The sequence below is a fragment of the Hippoglossus stenolepis genome, chromosome 4, assembly GCF_022539355.2.
Source record: "Hippoglossus stenolepis isolate QCI-W04-F060 chromosome 4, HSTE1.2, whole genome shotgun sequence".
In the NCBI taxonomy this organism is placed as follows: domain Eukaryota; kingdom Metazoa; phylum Chordata; class Actinopteri; order Pleuronectiformes; family Pleuronectidae; genus Hippoglossus; species Hippoglossus stenolepis.
The window spans coordinates 3,154,670-3,170,315 of record NC_061486.1 but is presented as its reverse complement, the minus strand read 5'-3'; the positions used below and the strand labels follow the sequence as shown (position 1 = coordinate 3,170,315).

The window sequence follows — 15,646 nt, the reverse complement described above, 5'->3', positions numbered from 1 at the left end:
ACAGCCACAGAATCTTCTAGTTTCTGATTTTCAGACTTTGACATATCGGAACATTTGTTTTTTACATGTGAAGAAGCAGCAGGAAAATATGGGCTTAATTTTTCACATTTCACCAGGGGGCTGGTGGGAAAAGGTCCAGAGCATCAGACTCTGACTTTCACGTTCTCACATTCAGCCCCTGATGTGGAAATGTTCAGGAAAATACATCGTGGTGATGAAGGTGCTGTGTGCACTACTGTATGCAAACACTTTAAAGATTTAATTATAATAATATCGAATATGTAATGAATGTAATTAATATCTACTGCACAGTCACTGGTCAAATTTAAACAGAAGATCTCAATAATGAACGTTCAAAACTGACGTGTTGAACAGAATCTGGACTAAAAAGATACAGTTTGCTCCCAACAAAATTATTTATATCCTTATGTAAATGTGTTTATGTATATTTGTATGTATATATGCACTCATAATAACGTGAAGGTCACATGACCACATCAATCTGCTTGTAAATAACAGGTGTGAGTGAGTCAGGTGTCAATCACTGTCACTCACAGTGAGATCCAAGATGTGTTACAACATCACAACCGACGCGTTCGTTTCTCTCTTCTTGTCTGTTTCATTCATCAGTGCACTTCAGGCTTTATTCTCTACTGGGTTTAATACTGTATCGCATGTTATCTGAGTGTTTCAGTCTAATGCAGAGGACGGTGAGTTGACATTAAGTGTGTGTGCAGCATGTTTTCTTATGGTTTAGATCTGTTTTACCAACGTAGTTTGATTCTCTTTCCCTTGGCAGACCGTTGTGTTGCCTGCTTTTCGGGCCTCTCTCATGTCAACCACGTGTTTGTGCCGATCTGTTGCAGTATCTGTCAAATAGATAAGAACTGGAGGAAGGTACAAAATATCTCCACGACCCAGCAGACGAGCCAAGGTTTAGATATTTTTATCCGATAGAGCCTCCACATCTAATCGACTGGTATCTGACCACCTGACTTTGTAGGGGTTTTTTTTAATACGTCTCCAGTAAATCCACATTTCTCCACCTCCTCACAGAGACGATGAAATTACCCAAAGGTTCGTTCTCCTTCCTGCTGACTCACATGAAGTCCCACTGAGCGAAAACCTGCTAAAAGCCTTAAAGTGTGAAAAGGTAATTGTCCAAACTGTGAAAGAAAACATTTGCCTCTCCGGTCTCAGTGGGCACATTACCCTGAATTCAGATTGAGACCTCAGGTAAAGTTACAATACGCTGTGAGACAAAGACATTGGTTTTGATTACACTGACAGGAAGTGGGATAGAGGAAGAGAGTGGGAGTGCAGAAGGAGCTCGGCCGTCACGCCTCCAGCCGTCAGGAGAAATGAAGCGTCACATGAGCTGTGAGATTATTTACAGGACGTTTAGATTTTCAACACTTTGGCAGGTTGAGAAGAATTTAAGTGTTTTTCAGTGAAGCAGGAGATTAAAATACACAGTGAATGAAACGCTGCTGAGAAAAGACTTAACCAAACTTCTCCAGACACATCTTCTTCTTTTATAAAGTTATCATTTATATTCAATGTTAACCTTACGTTATTTGTATTATTCAGTGGTCAGATTATTCTTATTTCAACAGTTTTTCTGTTCATTATATGTTTTCATGTCTTTTATGTGAATTAGGGTATTGTTATTTATTCATTCATTTATTTATTCATTTATTTATATATCTGACAGAACCACGTTAGAAACCATTAGACTTTGAATTTGTTGCCATCGCAATTTGTAAATAAGAAAATGAAGCAAACACAAATCAATATTCAAAACAATATGACTTTCCTTCTTTCTTTCTTTCCTCTTCTGTTCTTGTCCCACAATTCTACATCCAACATTGACTTGTCTGAATAAAACTGTTGATAATTGTTGCTCAAAAAGAAAGTTGTGCCATGGGTAAAATAAAAGTCGTAGTTGTGTAGTTTAGGAAAATAAAGCAAGAACTCCAGGAACTGGAGGATTTAACAGTGGAAATAAAATCATAAAACAAAACTGTCTGAGACTGAAGAGCCAATAAATCAAACTAAACATTTATAAATGAGCTTTGTTCTCGAATATTAAGTCAAATAACAATAATTGGAATAATAACAATTATGGTGGTGGCCAGTGAGGACTTTACTTTGAAGGTTATGTCCGGAAATCATCATCTTATTTAATTACCCTTCACCTACATCTGATATATTTCTGTCAGAGGAAGGAAATAAAAGCAGTGATGGATTGAACGTGTCACGTGAACAGTGTCAGACTCCGCACGTGTTTCCCTCCGGATAGAAACGACCAAACGAAACAGATCAAAGACGAACAAGTTCGGAAATCAGCCAATCAGCGCGCTCCGTCTGGGGTCGCGCATCGGTTTGGGGTTGGAGCGTCTCCTCCGGCCACGCGCTCCTCTCATCGATCTTACCCACGATCCACACGTGTGAGCGCGCATGTGTGTGTGCGTGTGTGTGTGCGTGTTGATTTTGACTCTGAGTCGTCGCAGCTGAGCAGTGAAATCATCTCTGAGCTCGATTCTCCTCCCGGATCCAAGCAGGAGCGAGAGGGGGGGGGGGGATTAAAAGAGAGGAATTGATGAGAGTTCAGTGAAAAGTGGAACTCGAGCTGCTCGAGGGACAAAACAACACACGAGTGACATCTCCATCTTTTTATTATTATTATTATTATTATTATGACCATGGGAATAAACAGCTGCTCTGAGTCCCGGATGAAAGGAATAACTCACCAGTAACACATCAAAGGAGCCGGATCGATCCACGAGGCTGGTTGAGGATTCGAACCCCCGGAGGCTGGAGACTGGATTCTACTGGGATCGATCATCGGATTTGATCGATCACCTGCTGCCTCAGAGGTGAGTTACAGGGAAAGAGACGACGTTTCCTTTTCTGTCAGACACCTGTTGTTTGGATCAGTGTCACTAACAGTAATAATAATAATAATAATAATAATAATAATAATAATAATAATGATGGTAATTCTAATATGAGCTGATGGTGAACTTTGCACTGTGTGTGAAGAAATAAGTCACATTCATATTTTACTTTTCCATCATGCGTAATGAGGTTTGTGATTAAAAAATATAATTCTGTGAACTCAATTTAAAACGACGCCAGTAAATCATAAGAAAACAGGATGTGAGCGCAGTGATGGTGATGGTGGTTGTTCCAGTTCCTTTCACACCGATGACACGCAGTTCACGGGCGTGTGCGTGCATGTGCGTGTTAGGGGGGGGATGAGATGTCGTGGAGCTGTGACATGCCCCCCCCCCACCACCACCATCCATCCATCCTACACGTTACGCTACAATACACAAAGTGCGTGCGTGCGTGTGTGTGGACTCCATTGTTGTCACCTCTTCACCACCTTTTCCAGTGTAAACACTGACCAGTGGACCTCATGGGGACCAGTGGACCTCATGGGGACCAGTGGACCTCATGGGGACCAGTGGACCTCATGGGGACCAGTAGACCTCATGGGGACCAGTGGACCTCATGGGGACCAGTGGACCTCATGGGGACCAGTGGACCTCATGGGGACCAGAATCCAGTCCTAATGAGGCTAAACGTAATTTCTAATTCTCCTGGTTGAGGTTAGTTAAGATGCTAGTTGTGGTTGTAGGTTGAGTCTATAGCATTAACTTGTCATCATGAAGTTAGGAGTGAGGTCTTTGTCCACAATGATGGAGGTCAAAGTCCTAATAAGGAAAACGTGTGCTTGGTCCTGGTTTGTTGTTGGGACCTAAATCTGTTTTACACATTCACATTATGGGGACTTGTCCTCTTTATGGGGACAATAAACAAATCCCCATTACACAAATGATAAAATTTGAAGGTGAAGACATGTGTTCAGGTTTAGGTTCAGGTTTGGATAAGGTGATAAGTTTACAGGTAATCAGTGTAAGTCAATGTAATGTCCTCTGAAGTCATGGAGACACAACTGTGTGTGTGTGTGTGTGTGTGTGTGTGTGTGTGTGTGTGTGTGTGTGACCTCCTCCTCTATAAACACTGATCTTGTCAGGACCAGTGCACCTGCTGTTAAACCCTATGAGACAGATACATATGATTGATTGATTATTGACCTTATGGGGACAAAGCTCAGTCCTAATGAGGCTTCACATCATTTCTGAGCTCCTGGTTATGATTAGAGACAAGGTGTGTGTGTGTGTGTGTGTGTGTGTGTGTGTGTGTGTGTGTGCGTGTGTGTCGGTGTGTGTGTGTGTGTGTGTTTGCTTCACACACTCACCAACACTCTCCTCTTGTTCTTTCACCTCATCTGTCAGTCTTTATTCCTCCTTTCTCCCATGTCCTTTGCTTTTGGCAGGACTGTCTGTCTACACCCCCCCCCTCCCCTCTCTCTCCTCCTGTCTCCTCTGCCTCTCTCCTCCCATCCCATCTTGTCCCCCCCCCCCTCTCTCCCTCTCTTCTCCTCCCTGTGCAGTTTGCGAGCGCGGCTGCAGGCTGAGTCTGTCACTGGGACTCACTAATGAGCCTTCCACTCTGTCTCCCCATGTGGAGGAATGTTTGCGCTGGAGAGCGAGTGAGCCGGCGAAGGAGGGGAGAGAGAGAGAGAGAGAGAGCGAGGGAGAGATAGGGAGTGAGCGAGGAGCCGAGGAGGGAGAGCGTGAGAGGAGCCGTCGTACCTGCTGCTCTCGCTGCTCAAATATTAAACAAGGGATTTCTGGGAACCGATGCTGCTGCTCTGGGACCAGCCCAAACCGTGGAGGCAGCCCGTCTCAGTGGTGCGAGGACAGGCAGTCTGCTGCTGGAGGCTGCATCTGCCAGGAGTCTGATGGAGGAGGAGGTCACTGAGCCCGATCCCCAGGCGCTGGAGCCCACCGGTCCTCCGCCGGGGACGCACTCGGAGGTGAACGGAGACTTGCCGGGGAACCCGTGCCTGAGGGACGGGACGGACGGCGTGATGGAGAGTCCGGTGAGGGAGCCTGTTGTGCTGCAGTATCCTGCCGAGTACAAGCCCGGCCAGCAGTGTGGGTAAGAATGAGCCGGAGAGGGGGTCTGTAGCTGCAGGGAGACGGGGACACTCCTGTGGGACAGATTGGTGGACGTTTGACTCCCGTTCAGCAGTGATGGTTTGATGAATTACCTTTGCACCCGGCTGATGTGTTTCCCAGCACTCGTGTGCCTCCGCTGCTGCACGTCCCATCGCCTGGGAGAGACGTTTAACCTTTAATTGCAGCGACAGGAGCTTCAGGCTTGTGTCTCGTTGATCCTCGGTGATAATCTCAGCTCGTTATTCACAGCAGAGCGACAGACGGGCGGCAGTTGGTCCTGAATGCATCTTGATGATGACCTGCTCTGTTTTAAGCATCTTCTTTGTGTGTTTTCGCTGCTGCAGCGTGCACGGCTATGAAATGTGCACGGACTCATCAGTGGTGTGAGATTGGTGATACAACCGAAGAGTGTGATCAGAATACGTCACCTCTGCTCTGATGTAAAGTTCACAGATTTCACAGATGTGTTTCTATCACCAGCTCCCTGTTGGTGAATCTTCCTCTGGACGTGCTGGAGAAAACCGGTGAAAAGTTGCTGCTGCATCTTTTTCGGTTTGAGTGGAAACTTTTTAATTAACTTTCTAATGTGAGCGCTCCTCCCTCTGCGACGTCACCCAGATGTTGTCTCCTGGTCTCTGTGATGAGGATGTGATCAGAGAGGCAACGTGCAGCCCCCCCACCCCCCTGTGTTCTGCTGATAACTTTATTTTTCCTGGTGTATATTTTATATTCTGTCGTCGCGGTACACAATGTTCTGTTTGTGCCCCCTCTGAATCGGCCTGTTGCTATTGGCCGTTGTGCTGCGGGGTCTGATGTGAGAAATTGCCATCTGGCCTCCTTGTCATGCAGAAAGCTTTGAATAAATCTGAGCTCTTTTCATCGCGCTCTCTTCAAAGAGGCAGGACTCCGAGCCGAGGGCTGGCGGTTTTGGTGTTTTGGTGTTTTGGTGTTTTGGTGCCGGTCGAGGAGATGTTTCTTCGTAGAAAGGGCGAGAGGTCTCTGTGCTGAAACTTTGTGATAAAACAACATGTCAGTCAGAGACGATCATGTGACTCAACGGACGTGAATAGAATTGGTGGAAATGTTGGATGTAGAATTCTTCTTCTTTCCTAACGAGTTAGTTGTGTAAACATTTGGAAAATTGGTCATTGATATTTTCTTTTTCTGAAGAATTTACAGACGCTCAGGACAAAAAACGTTTCCAGGATTTTTTAACCCAATTAAATTTTATATCGATCTCAATGCACTTGCATAATTTTATAAAGACGTTTTATAGTGAAACACAACAGTTGCTGCAACAAGATATTTGATTTTAAATGATCAATAACTTAATCAACAGAAATCAAACAAACCAACAATGACTTGGTGATTTATGAATTGGTCAAATGTTACTTTTGTCACTTGCAAACAGTTTTGTCCATCTTTCACAAGCACCACACAACACTTACTACACAATACAGATGTTTTTAGGATTGTCTCAAATTATTTAAATGCTTCTTTTTTACTTTTATAGGATCCTTTTTCTTTGCTCTGTTATTATGTAAACATTGTCTCAACACGTTTTGTTCACCACGTCCACACAACGACGTCACAACTCCGAGGACAACGTGAATCCAGAGTTATTCATTTGGATGAAATCAATCCGACATATGAAGATAACTGATATTTAGCTGTGTGCTCATTCTGGTTCAGGGTTGATTCCTGTTCCACTTCTCAGTTCCCTGATCACCTCCATGTGTTGCGTTCAGGTGCGTCACCGATGTCCAGTTGTTTGCAGCGTTTTAATGTCAACATGGCGTCTTCCTGCTCCGTCCTTCAGGGTCAAAGTGTTTTGATTAGTCATCTTTGTCTCATCCTTGAAGTGTCACCGTGTGTAGAGTGTTTCCCGTGCACACACGTTTAGTGGAGGTTTATTTATGCCTCTGCTGTAATTGGGTTCAGGTCTGCTGTGACCCGGTCTTAACAACACTGCGAAGACTTACAAGCTCTATAATGATGCAGTAATAGTTTGTGTAGCACCGGGCCGCCTTGATATGGTTTAATTGTGGATGAGTGGAAATACACTTTGAATTTATGCTGCCAGTGGTTTTTACTTTCTCAAGATTCCTCCGCCCTGTGACCGATCATCATCATTAAAGCCGGTGATGTGTGCAGCCGTCCCACGTGCAGCCTTTTACTGCTTTAATCACTGTGATCCATCAGATAGAAGAGAGATGAGCGGCTGCTCTGAGACTCAGGATCAGTCAAAGTGTTCAGAGGTCGTAACCAATCAGATCGTTTGGTTTCAGGTTAACGATGCTGTTGGTTGTTGGTGTGCAGAACTTTCTTCTTTGAACCGTCTCTTACACACAAGGTCTCGTCTCTCCGGCGGAGCAGGTTGTGTAAAGTGCTTTGCAGGGAAGTGCAGGATAATTAAAAGGTTTCAAAGTCTGAGAGCAAATGTTTTTCTTGTTTTCTGTGTGAGGTGTAGAGCTGCTCAAACTAGAACTGCACTCGGTTGAGTCGTCTTAAATTCAATCAAGCTGCACCAAATTGCACAGACTCGAATAAATATATCCCCTAAATATGTTTGATTGTTTTCATCAAGACCCAATTAACACATAAACATAACCTCCTTGGCAGAGTTAATTAATCTGTGGTTTTGCCAATACCTGGAAAAATGGGCATCAATAGTTTCTATACAATCCAAAATAAAATCTTCAAGTTGCTAATTTGTTCACATCTAAGAGCCATAAAACAGCAAGTCATTGTTCATTTGACAGTAAACACTAAATGTAAATATGTTGCACTTCCCCTACACGCTGGCAGTTATGTCACAAGTACTGTACATTTTCTAGATCTGCACCAAATGTAAGTTCCCTGAGTTCTGAACCTCCAGACAAACCAACAAACCAAAAACATACCGGTCAGATGTTCCAGATTTCTGACCTTTAACTGTGGCCACGTGTTCCTCAGACATCAAACTTAACCTTCACTTCCAGTCACCAAGAAACAAATACACTGGTTTATCGTGGCCTGGAAATGCATCTGGATTTACATCTGAAGCTCGGCAGACGTCAGAGTGACGACTTGTTTGTCCCCGTGACAAAAAGCTTCACGTGTCCAATCAGAGCGAGTGCAGCCGTCAACACCCGCGTGTCTCGTCTGCTCGACACGATCCTGAGCCAAACACCGAGTCCCAGTGAGTCCATTTGGGAAACAGCATCAGCTAATGGCCTCGAGTGTTGTGTAAAATCTGAGTTACTGTCCCATAAACAGATGACATGTTTCATCTGCTTGTTCACGTTCATGTGTGATCGTACACGTTGTTAAACTGTTGTTGTCTGAGTGCAGCAGCAGCTCGTCTCCCTGTTGTGAGGCCGCCACACCTTCCACACTACTGAAGGTGAAGAGGAGTAAAAAACAATATCTGATGGTCATTCATGGGCTGAAAAACAATTGTAGATTTCAAGAATAAGTAATTTTACGAAAATAAAGTCATAATTTTCGTCTACGTGTCATTTTAGAGCGGGAACATCAGAAGATCATTCTGTTATAAAATCAGGAATCTGTCTTTTTCTTTATTATCTTAAAATTAGAACTTTATTCTCATATTATGACGAATTTCTTCTCAATTAAAACTCTATTCTCGTAAAATTATTACTTTTTCAATCAATCAATCAAAGTTGATTTGTATAGCCCATATTCACAAATCACAATTTGTCTCATTGGGCTTTTTTTACAGTATTTATTCATGATCCTAATTCTGTGTCGTAGCCTGTAAGTGAGGATTGGTTACTTTCCTGGTTTCAAAGCAGGTTAGATTGGGTTTTGAAAACATGCACGTTAGAGACATCCTGACTGAGGAAGGTCGGTGGTTCGATCCCCGGCACCTCCACCTCTTTGGGAAATATAATGATCCCTGATTTCCCCTGACATCTGTGCCGATAGCGTACGAACGGTGCGTGATAGAAAAAGGGTTTTATGTGTATTTGGACTCTGAGTTATTATTTATTCACCATTTAATAATTTATAGACTAACAAATGAATCAGGGCATCAAATAATATATCATCATTGACGTGTAAGAAGAAAAAACCATGTCTGTACGTGTTGGTAAAGATTTGTAGATTCAGAATTTGTCTCAGCCGCCTTCAAAGTAAAACGCTGAGCTACTGATTCTATCTCCGTGGCTCATTTTAACCAGCCAGTCAATCTGAGCATTAAATCCCATAATCCTCTGCTCTTTTTCTCTTCAGCTGATACATGTCAGTCCGCAGGGGATGGGCTGTTGAGGGTGGGGGTTTTGGCGGCAGCGGTGATCACCTCCTGATTTAAGTGATTACTGTCCCGCTCCTCAGGGTCTCAGCTCAGAACCTGATCAATCTCATCACGTGTCCTCCTCTGTCCTCCTCCGTCCTCTGACGGGGTCGAGCACCAGGGCTGTGATCACGAGCAGCCTGTTTACTGGAAGACTTTATAAGAAGCGGCACATGTTGTGCAAAGTGACCTTTTCACTCCCTGATGCTTGTTTATTTGCTTATGTTTATGCTATTTTTAGTATTAAAGCGATCATGTTAATCCGTCATAAACTACTGAGCGAGCAAACAGCCGAGGAGCCGTGTTCTACTAGGAACTCAATTAGCAGACGGGTGTCAAATTCAACCCCAGAGTTACAGCTCAGGCCAAGAGGAAGACATGGGGAGAGAAGTAAGTGGGAGAATAATAAGATTAGATAATAGAAATTAGAAAAATCACACGAGTGGCTGGAAAAGGCTGCACAGGATCAATAGAGGCAGGGGTCCACCACACCAGCAGGACCCCAGATACAGGCTGTGCAAAGACACCCTGAGACAGTCCGGTGTGAGATCCAGGCATGGAGTCGGTAGAGTGTCCAGGAACATGGGCCGAGGGGGCCTGGACACCTCCAGGCGGGTGGGATCCTGTGGGGCTTCCAGATCCAGACGGACAAACTGCTGATTTCTGACCAACTGGATCAGCAGAAGGAGACAATTCTGATTGATGAGGATCCGGAGCGACGGGAACATCGAGAAGGAAGCTTGAAAAAATACCAAAGACTGAAAGAGGAGCTGGAGAAGCAAATCTTTTCTACAGTAACATAAACGTTTTCCTATCAGCAAACATTACCCCTGATACAGACTGTGAGAGGCTCATAACCACAGATTCTTATCGACCTCCTGATAAATCAGTGGAGCTCTACTTCAGTGCTGCATCACTTCATTACGACATTTCCTCCTCTGCTGGAGAAACTCTTAATCCTCTTAAAGGTCCTCGTCCACACTCACTTTCTTCTCCTCCTGAGGTTTTTCACGTTAGGAGGATTTGTTAACGACTAAGATCTTAACCGTGAGGAGAAGTATTTACTCATAACTTCCTCAGCAGGAGAAACTAGAAAGCTTTGTTAATATGAAGTCGCAGCACGTTATCTCACTCCCCATCTCCTGCAATGATAAACATGATGTCCTTGAGACGCTGTCGTACAATGTTGCCGTAAAAATCCCCTCATCTCACCCTGTCCAACCCTCTAACCTTCAGTTGTCATAAAAACTCAAATGGTTTAGTTTGTCCAGTTTGGGCTTCTGTAAAAAACATGTCAGCCTCCGTAGAGAGGATCCTCTACCGATGTAAATATAAAGTATTTAAATATAAAAGCTCATTCTAGGGTTAAAGAAACAATAATTTGTACAATTTAGATGAAACGAACTTGTGAAAACATCACTAGGATTATTTTATATTCAATTTAGATCCTCTCACCTAAACCTTGGACCTTTAATGTGTTGTACTTCCTGTGACTCGTTTCTTTTAGTTTTGTCTGAAAAGAACGTGTCAGTACTTTTAATTGTTGATGTTCAGGGATGCGGAGGGTGTTTTGTTTGCCAAAGGTTATAAAGGAAGATTCGATGTTCGGACAAACACATCGAGGGACTTTAAACATCGATGAGGATTCTAATTCTCTAATCTCCTCTTTAAAGATATATGAGAGTTACTTAAATCGATGGGTGTAAAGATTCTTGAGGAGGAGGAGGCTGGTAGAACTAAAGAAAAACAAGAAGGTGACAAAGGAAACATAAAAGTAATGAATAAAAACGAGTGTATATTATATAATGAAAACCATTCTGGAAAAACCTGTTTTGAGAGTTCGTCCAAAAGATAAACTTTGACTCTCGGGCTTCAGTTAATAGAAGAATAGATCGAACACTTTAAATTGTTGGGTTTTGATATTAATTCACTAATAGAGCAGAGCAGCTTTCTACTCAAACACTGATTTGCTCTCGACCAATCAATGTATTCATCAATGCTCCGACTGTAGCAGCTGTTTTTCCCTCTCTTACCCAACGTGTTTTATGGAAATGCTTTATCACTCCTCACCTCTGAGTCCAGACGCAAACATCAGTCAAATCAAACATGAGATTAAAAGAGATTAATGGGTTTTCTAAAAAAGTAATAAAACTCCTGACAGAAGCTGTAACTCATCCGTCACGCGTAGAAAATGTGAAACACACACACGGAGCGGACTTCGGCCATTTTAAAGCACAAACGTTTGTATGTAGATTCTGTCCCTGCATGATAAGGACACCTGCGTCAAACGTGTCCTCGTGACGATGACGGGAGAAGAGCCGACAGGAAGGACGTTTGTAATATTCGTAATGACAGCAGAGAGATGACTGAATAATTGATGAATCAGGAAGTGAATAATCCTGAAGCTTCGGGCGAAAGGCTCGGACATTTCGATGTGAAAGATTATTAAACTGACAAGAAAGAAAAGATGCAAGGGAGCTGGTTTTCAGTTTGTGAGTCAGCAGACGACTCGCAGGTTCCAAGCTTCCAGAGATATGTTTTTATCAATTACTCTAACATAATTCATTTTATTTAGAATTTAATTTGATGCCCTGGATCTATATTTAGGTGGCTGTTGTATTTGGTGCAGATCCAAATAAAAGCTGGATGTAGTGAATTTAAAGGTGGTTTCATCAGGGACCTGCAAACTTCTTTAAGACGATTTCTCACATGTCTCTTTCTTATGTGTTATCTTCAGCTGGGAACCGACTTCTCGGGCTCTGCACCAGTTTAGTTGTGGTCTAAAAATACTTGTATTAATGTTCGTGGAAAAGTAGCTGAGGACACAACTGCAGATGTGACTCAAGAACCCAAAGAACTGAACCTCGTCCGTCTTTCCAAAGAGACGTCTTTATGTTTAAATGCCTGTTCAATCTCACGAGTTGCCTCCTAATAGAAAAGCTTTTTTAAACTTCTGACTCTGCAGAAACGTGTGAAGTTCAGCCGATGAAGACACAAACTCACCGATCAGGCCGCTGCTTCACAGAACTTCTGTGTTTGTGAATTCTGTCTCCTCAACGTGCTCGTCGAGAAGAAATCCAATTAGAGAGGAGGAAGTAGTCCTCCGTGTGCTCTTATTTCCCTCCTGCGCCCTCGGGCTTCGATTTATTGAATAATTGATTGCTGCCGTCACATTTGCACAAACAGTCACGCGCACACACACACAAACACACACACACACACATTTCCTACATTTACTTCTACTCACACGAGTCTCCCTCACTGTGTGACTTCCCATTTAGAGAATGAGTTCTGCTTCATTAATAGATCTCGTTTACGCCGCTCGGTCTGTGATTTGTTTTCACTCCACCAAATATCACAAATGGAGAAACCAGCTCCGTGCAGCCGATCATGGTTTTTACACTTCATGTTGCTTTTCATTTGTCTTCGGAGGATTCGTGCTCCTCACAGGTCGTTTCTCATGACTTTTAATTTTTGATTAGTGGCTCGTTTGAATGTCTGATCACATTAATTAGACACATGAATAGTTTGTGGAGCTTTTCATTGGCTTGTCGTTTGTTTGTTAAAATCTACTGCGCTGATTTAATGGAATTTTGTGAACACAAAGAAGAAACCTTTACATTTTGGAGTATTTCCACATAAACAGGTGGATTTCTTCTCACTTTCTTTAACATGACAATGGGTTTGTCAGTTTGTCTGTTAGTTTGGAGGATTACACAAAATCATTAGATGTGCGTCGGTCGCAGAACCCGAAACATTACGGTGCAGATCCAGGAATCTTTTGAGAACAATTAATGGATTTTGATGAATAAATCAGACATATTTAGGGACCTGATATTTAGTGTGTATATGGTGTATTGCTTGTTGGCAGAATTATGCAAAAACCACCAAACTAATTTGCTTTAAAGTCTGTGTCAGAGTGGGATGTGACCCAATGAAGAAACCAATGACTTTTGAAACAGAAAAGATAAACTGTTGGATCCAGAAATCCATCTTTTACATTCTCCTTGTTCGTCCTCGTGTCCAGAATTAATCGCACCGAAACCCCCGGTGAGTGAGACCTCCCTCCCTGTCCGACCTCTAAATGTCTCCTCCTGTTGCGTCTCAGGGAGAAGATGCCGTTCCCCCACGTGACGGCCGGCCTGCTCTACAAGGGGAACTACCTGAGCCGCTCGCTGTCGGACAGCGACAGCGACGTGATGGCCAGCATCTCCGTGGAGGAGCTCGATGGTAAGACTAAGATGAGCAGGTGATATTTTGTTTTATGTTTTCACTGTAGTCGGGAATCATTTATTTATATCCAACATGTGCTCTTTGTTCTGATCAACAGCCGAAGCCCCTTTAATCTGTTTTGATCCGTTTTCAGGTGATTTATGTTTCCAGCTCACGTTAATGTTCGCTCCACAGTGGAAACAGACTCGGATACTTACTCCTGGAATATGGAGCCGCATACAAATGGTTCTCAGCTCATTGCAGACGGTGGCAGCTGCTGCATGAAGAACGACTTCGTTGGGCTGCTTGTTTTCAGAGCTGTGAACCCAAATGGAGCTTTGCTTTGAGGAAACATTAAAGCAGCACGGTGTTGCTTTGAATGAGCAACAGCGCCCTCTGCAGCCACACAGGGGGATTTATTCAGTTGAGCTCTGTGTCGTCCAACTCATACTGGACACTGGATATTACCCATGATCCTCTGCTTCCTGACCCAGACGAGCTGCGGCTGTAACAAATCCATAATCCATATTCATATTTCAAAGGTTTCCTGCTGAATATTGGCGATAAACTCTGGTTTTTAATAACTTCCGAGTCTTTTTAACTGATCCACAGTTCAGCTTCACTCTTCAACTCGCTGCAGCTGATAATTACAAACCAGTGAAGAGCTGAACGGGCTCTTCAACGTCGGTCAGTCCTGATTTGAGAGCTGGACTCGGAGCCACTTCAATCACATCTAACAGCACGAAGGCCCTGACCCCCCCACGTGACGCCAGGCTAAGATTTGCTCTGCCACAGGAAGCAGCTGTTTCATTCGCCCCCACTCGCTCGCACGGGTTGGAAGTGAACAGGAGGGAAATCTCAGACCAAGCTGGACATGTTAAACACATGAGGCTGTAAATGAAAGAAAAGGTTGCGCAGTGTTGCTTTGTCTGATATTCACGTGATGTGTCTGATATCCTGTAGCAGGTTTTGCTTTGAAGGGCGGATGCTGAAATCGCCTCAGTCAGACAAACGACCCTATTCTACGACACCAGCCGCCTCCTCCTGATCCGAGCCAGCAAACCCGCGGTGATGCATTACTCTCTACGTAGCTGATCTCACCTGGAGCCCGGGTCGCTCTGCAGGCTCCTCTGTCCGACTCCCGGCTGCGGTTATCAACCCTTTTGTTCTGGAGTCTGTCGGAGAGTAATCACCAGAGCCAGCGCAACACAAACCTGATCAATAACCCTCAGCAGCAGTCAGCAGCCTCACGAACAAACCAGCCTCCCGCACGCATCAACGCCAAAAATATGAATCCATTGATGGAACATTAAGCTGCCGCCTGGGAAATTGGCTGCACGGTGATGGCTGCATGTGCTCTGTCGGGGTGGAGTTTTAATATGCATGGAGATATTAGCAGAGGGTGCTTTTCTCATTCCTGTTTCACGAGAGCCTGTTGTTTGGCGAATAAGAAATAGTTTGGTGGTTCGAGGGTGAGGTCAAGTAAACACTGAGAAACAAACTGCAGAGGTTTCTTCTATAGGAGGAAAAGCTCAGGGGTTCGTGATGACCTCAACTGTGGCTTCGTTCAATTCACGACCATGGAGACAGGGAGACGGCACCAAGAGAGAACCTGAAGCAGCTAAATGGAATTCAGCCATTTCATTATTTGGCCTGTCAAATGATCTGCAGTGACAAAGCTTGTAGTTATTCGTCTATTAGTTTATTCCAGGAGCCTTTTCCATAAGATCCATGTTCTCGTGTCTTTATATCATTTCAGTATAGATGCAGGTTTGCTCTCAGTATTGTAAATTGGCCCAAATCTAAACAATGAAACTCCATTTTAACCATTCACTTCTGTTTAAGTGTCAAAATACCTAAATATACCTTTTTTAGAGCCAAATACTGAGGAGAAAAATCAAACCGATATATCAGCTGATGGCTGTTATTGCTCAGATGTCATTAAGGCTTGATATTTAAAATGAACCATGAACTTTATTATAAAGTAGAAGGATGTTCTGATGAGTTCATACGTCCACTAAAGCAAACGCCCGATCTCGCTAAGTGAAAAAACACTTCCTGGATCCGGCCCTGATCCAGATCTGAACCCAAATTTAATGAG

At 43.6% G+C, this 15,646-nt stretch overlaps 1 protein-coding gene across 2 annotated transcripts in view; it reads left to right on the top strand.

The window, feature by feature from the left end:
• The first annotated feature begins 2,253 nt into the window (after nt 1-2,253).
• caln1 (calneuron 1) overlaps nt 2,254-15,646 on the top strand; it is a 54,457-nt gene continuing 41,064 nt past the window's right edge. Inside the window, exons 1-2 of one of the 2 annotated variants that reach the window (XM_035153435.2) lie at nt 2,254-2,879; nt 13,442-13,563. In XM_035153435.2, coding sequence (XP_035009326.1) covers nt 13,449-13,563 — 115 coding nt within the window. In that variant the 5' untranslated portion in view covers nt 2,254-2,879; nt 13,442-13,448. Of the gene's footprint in view, nt 2,880-4,472; nt 5,017-13,441; nt 13,564-15,646 lie in introns of those variants that run through there. The other variant, XM_035153434.2, reaches the window with a different exon arrangement.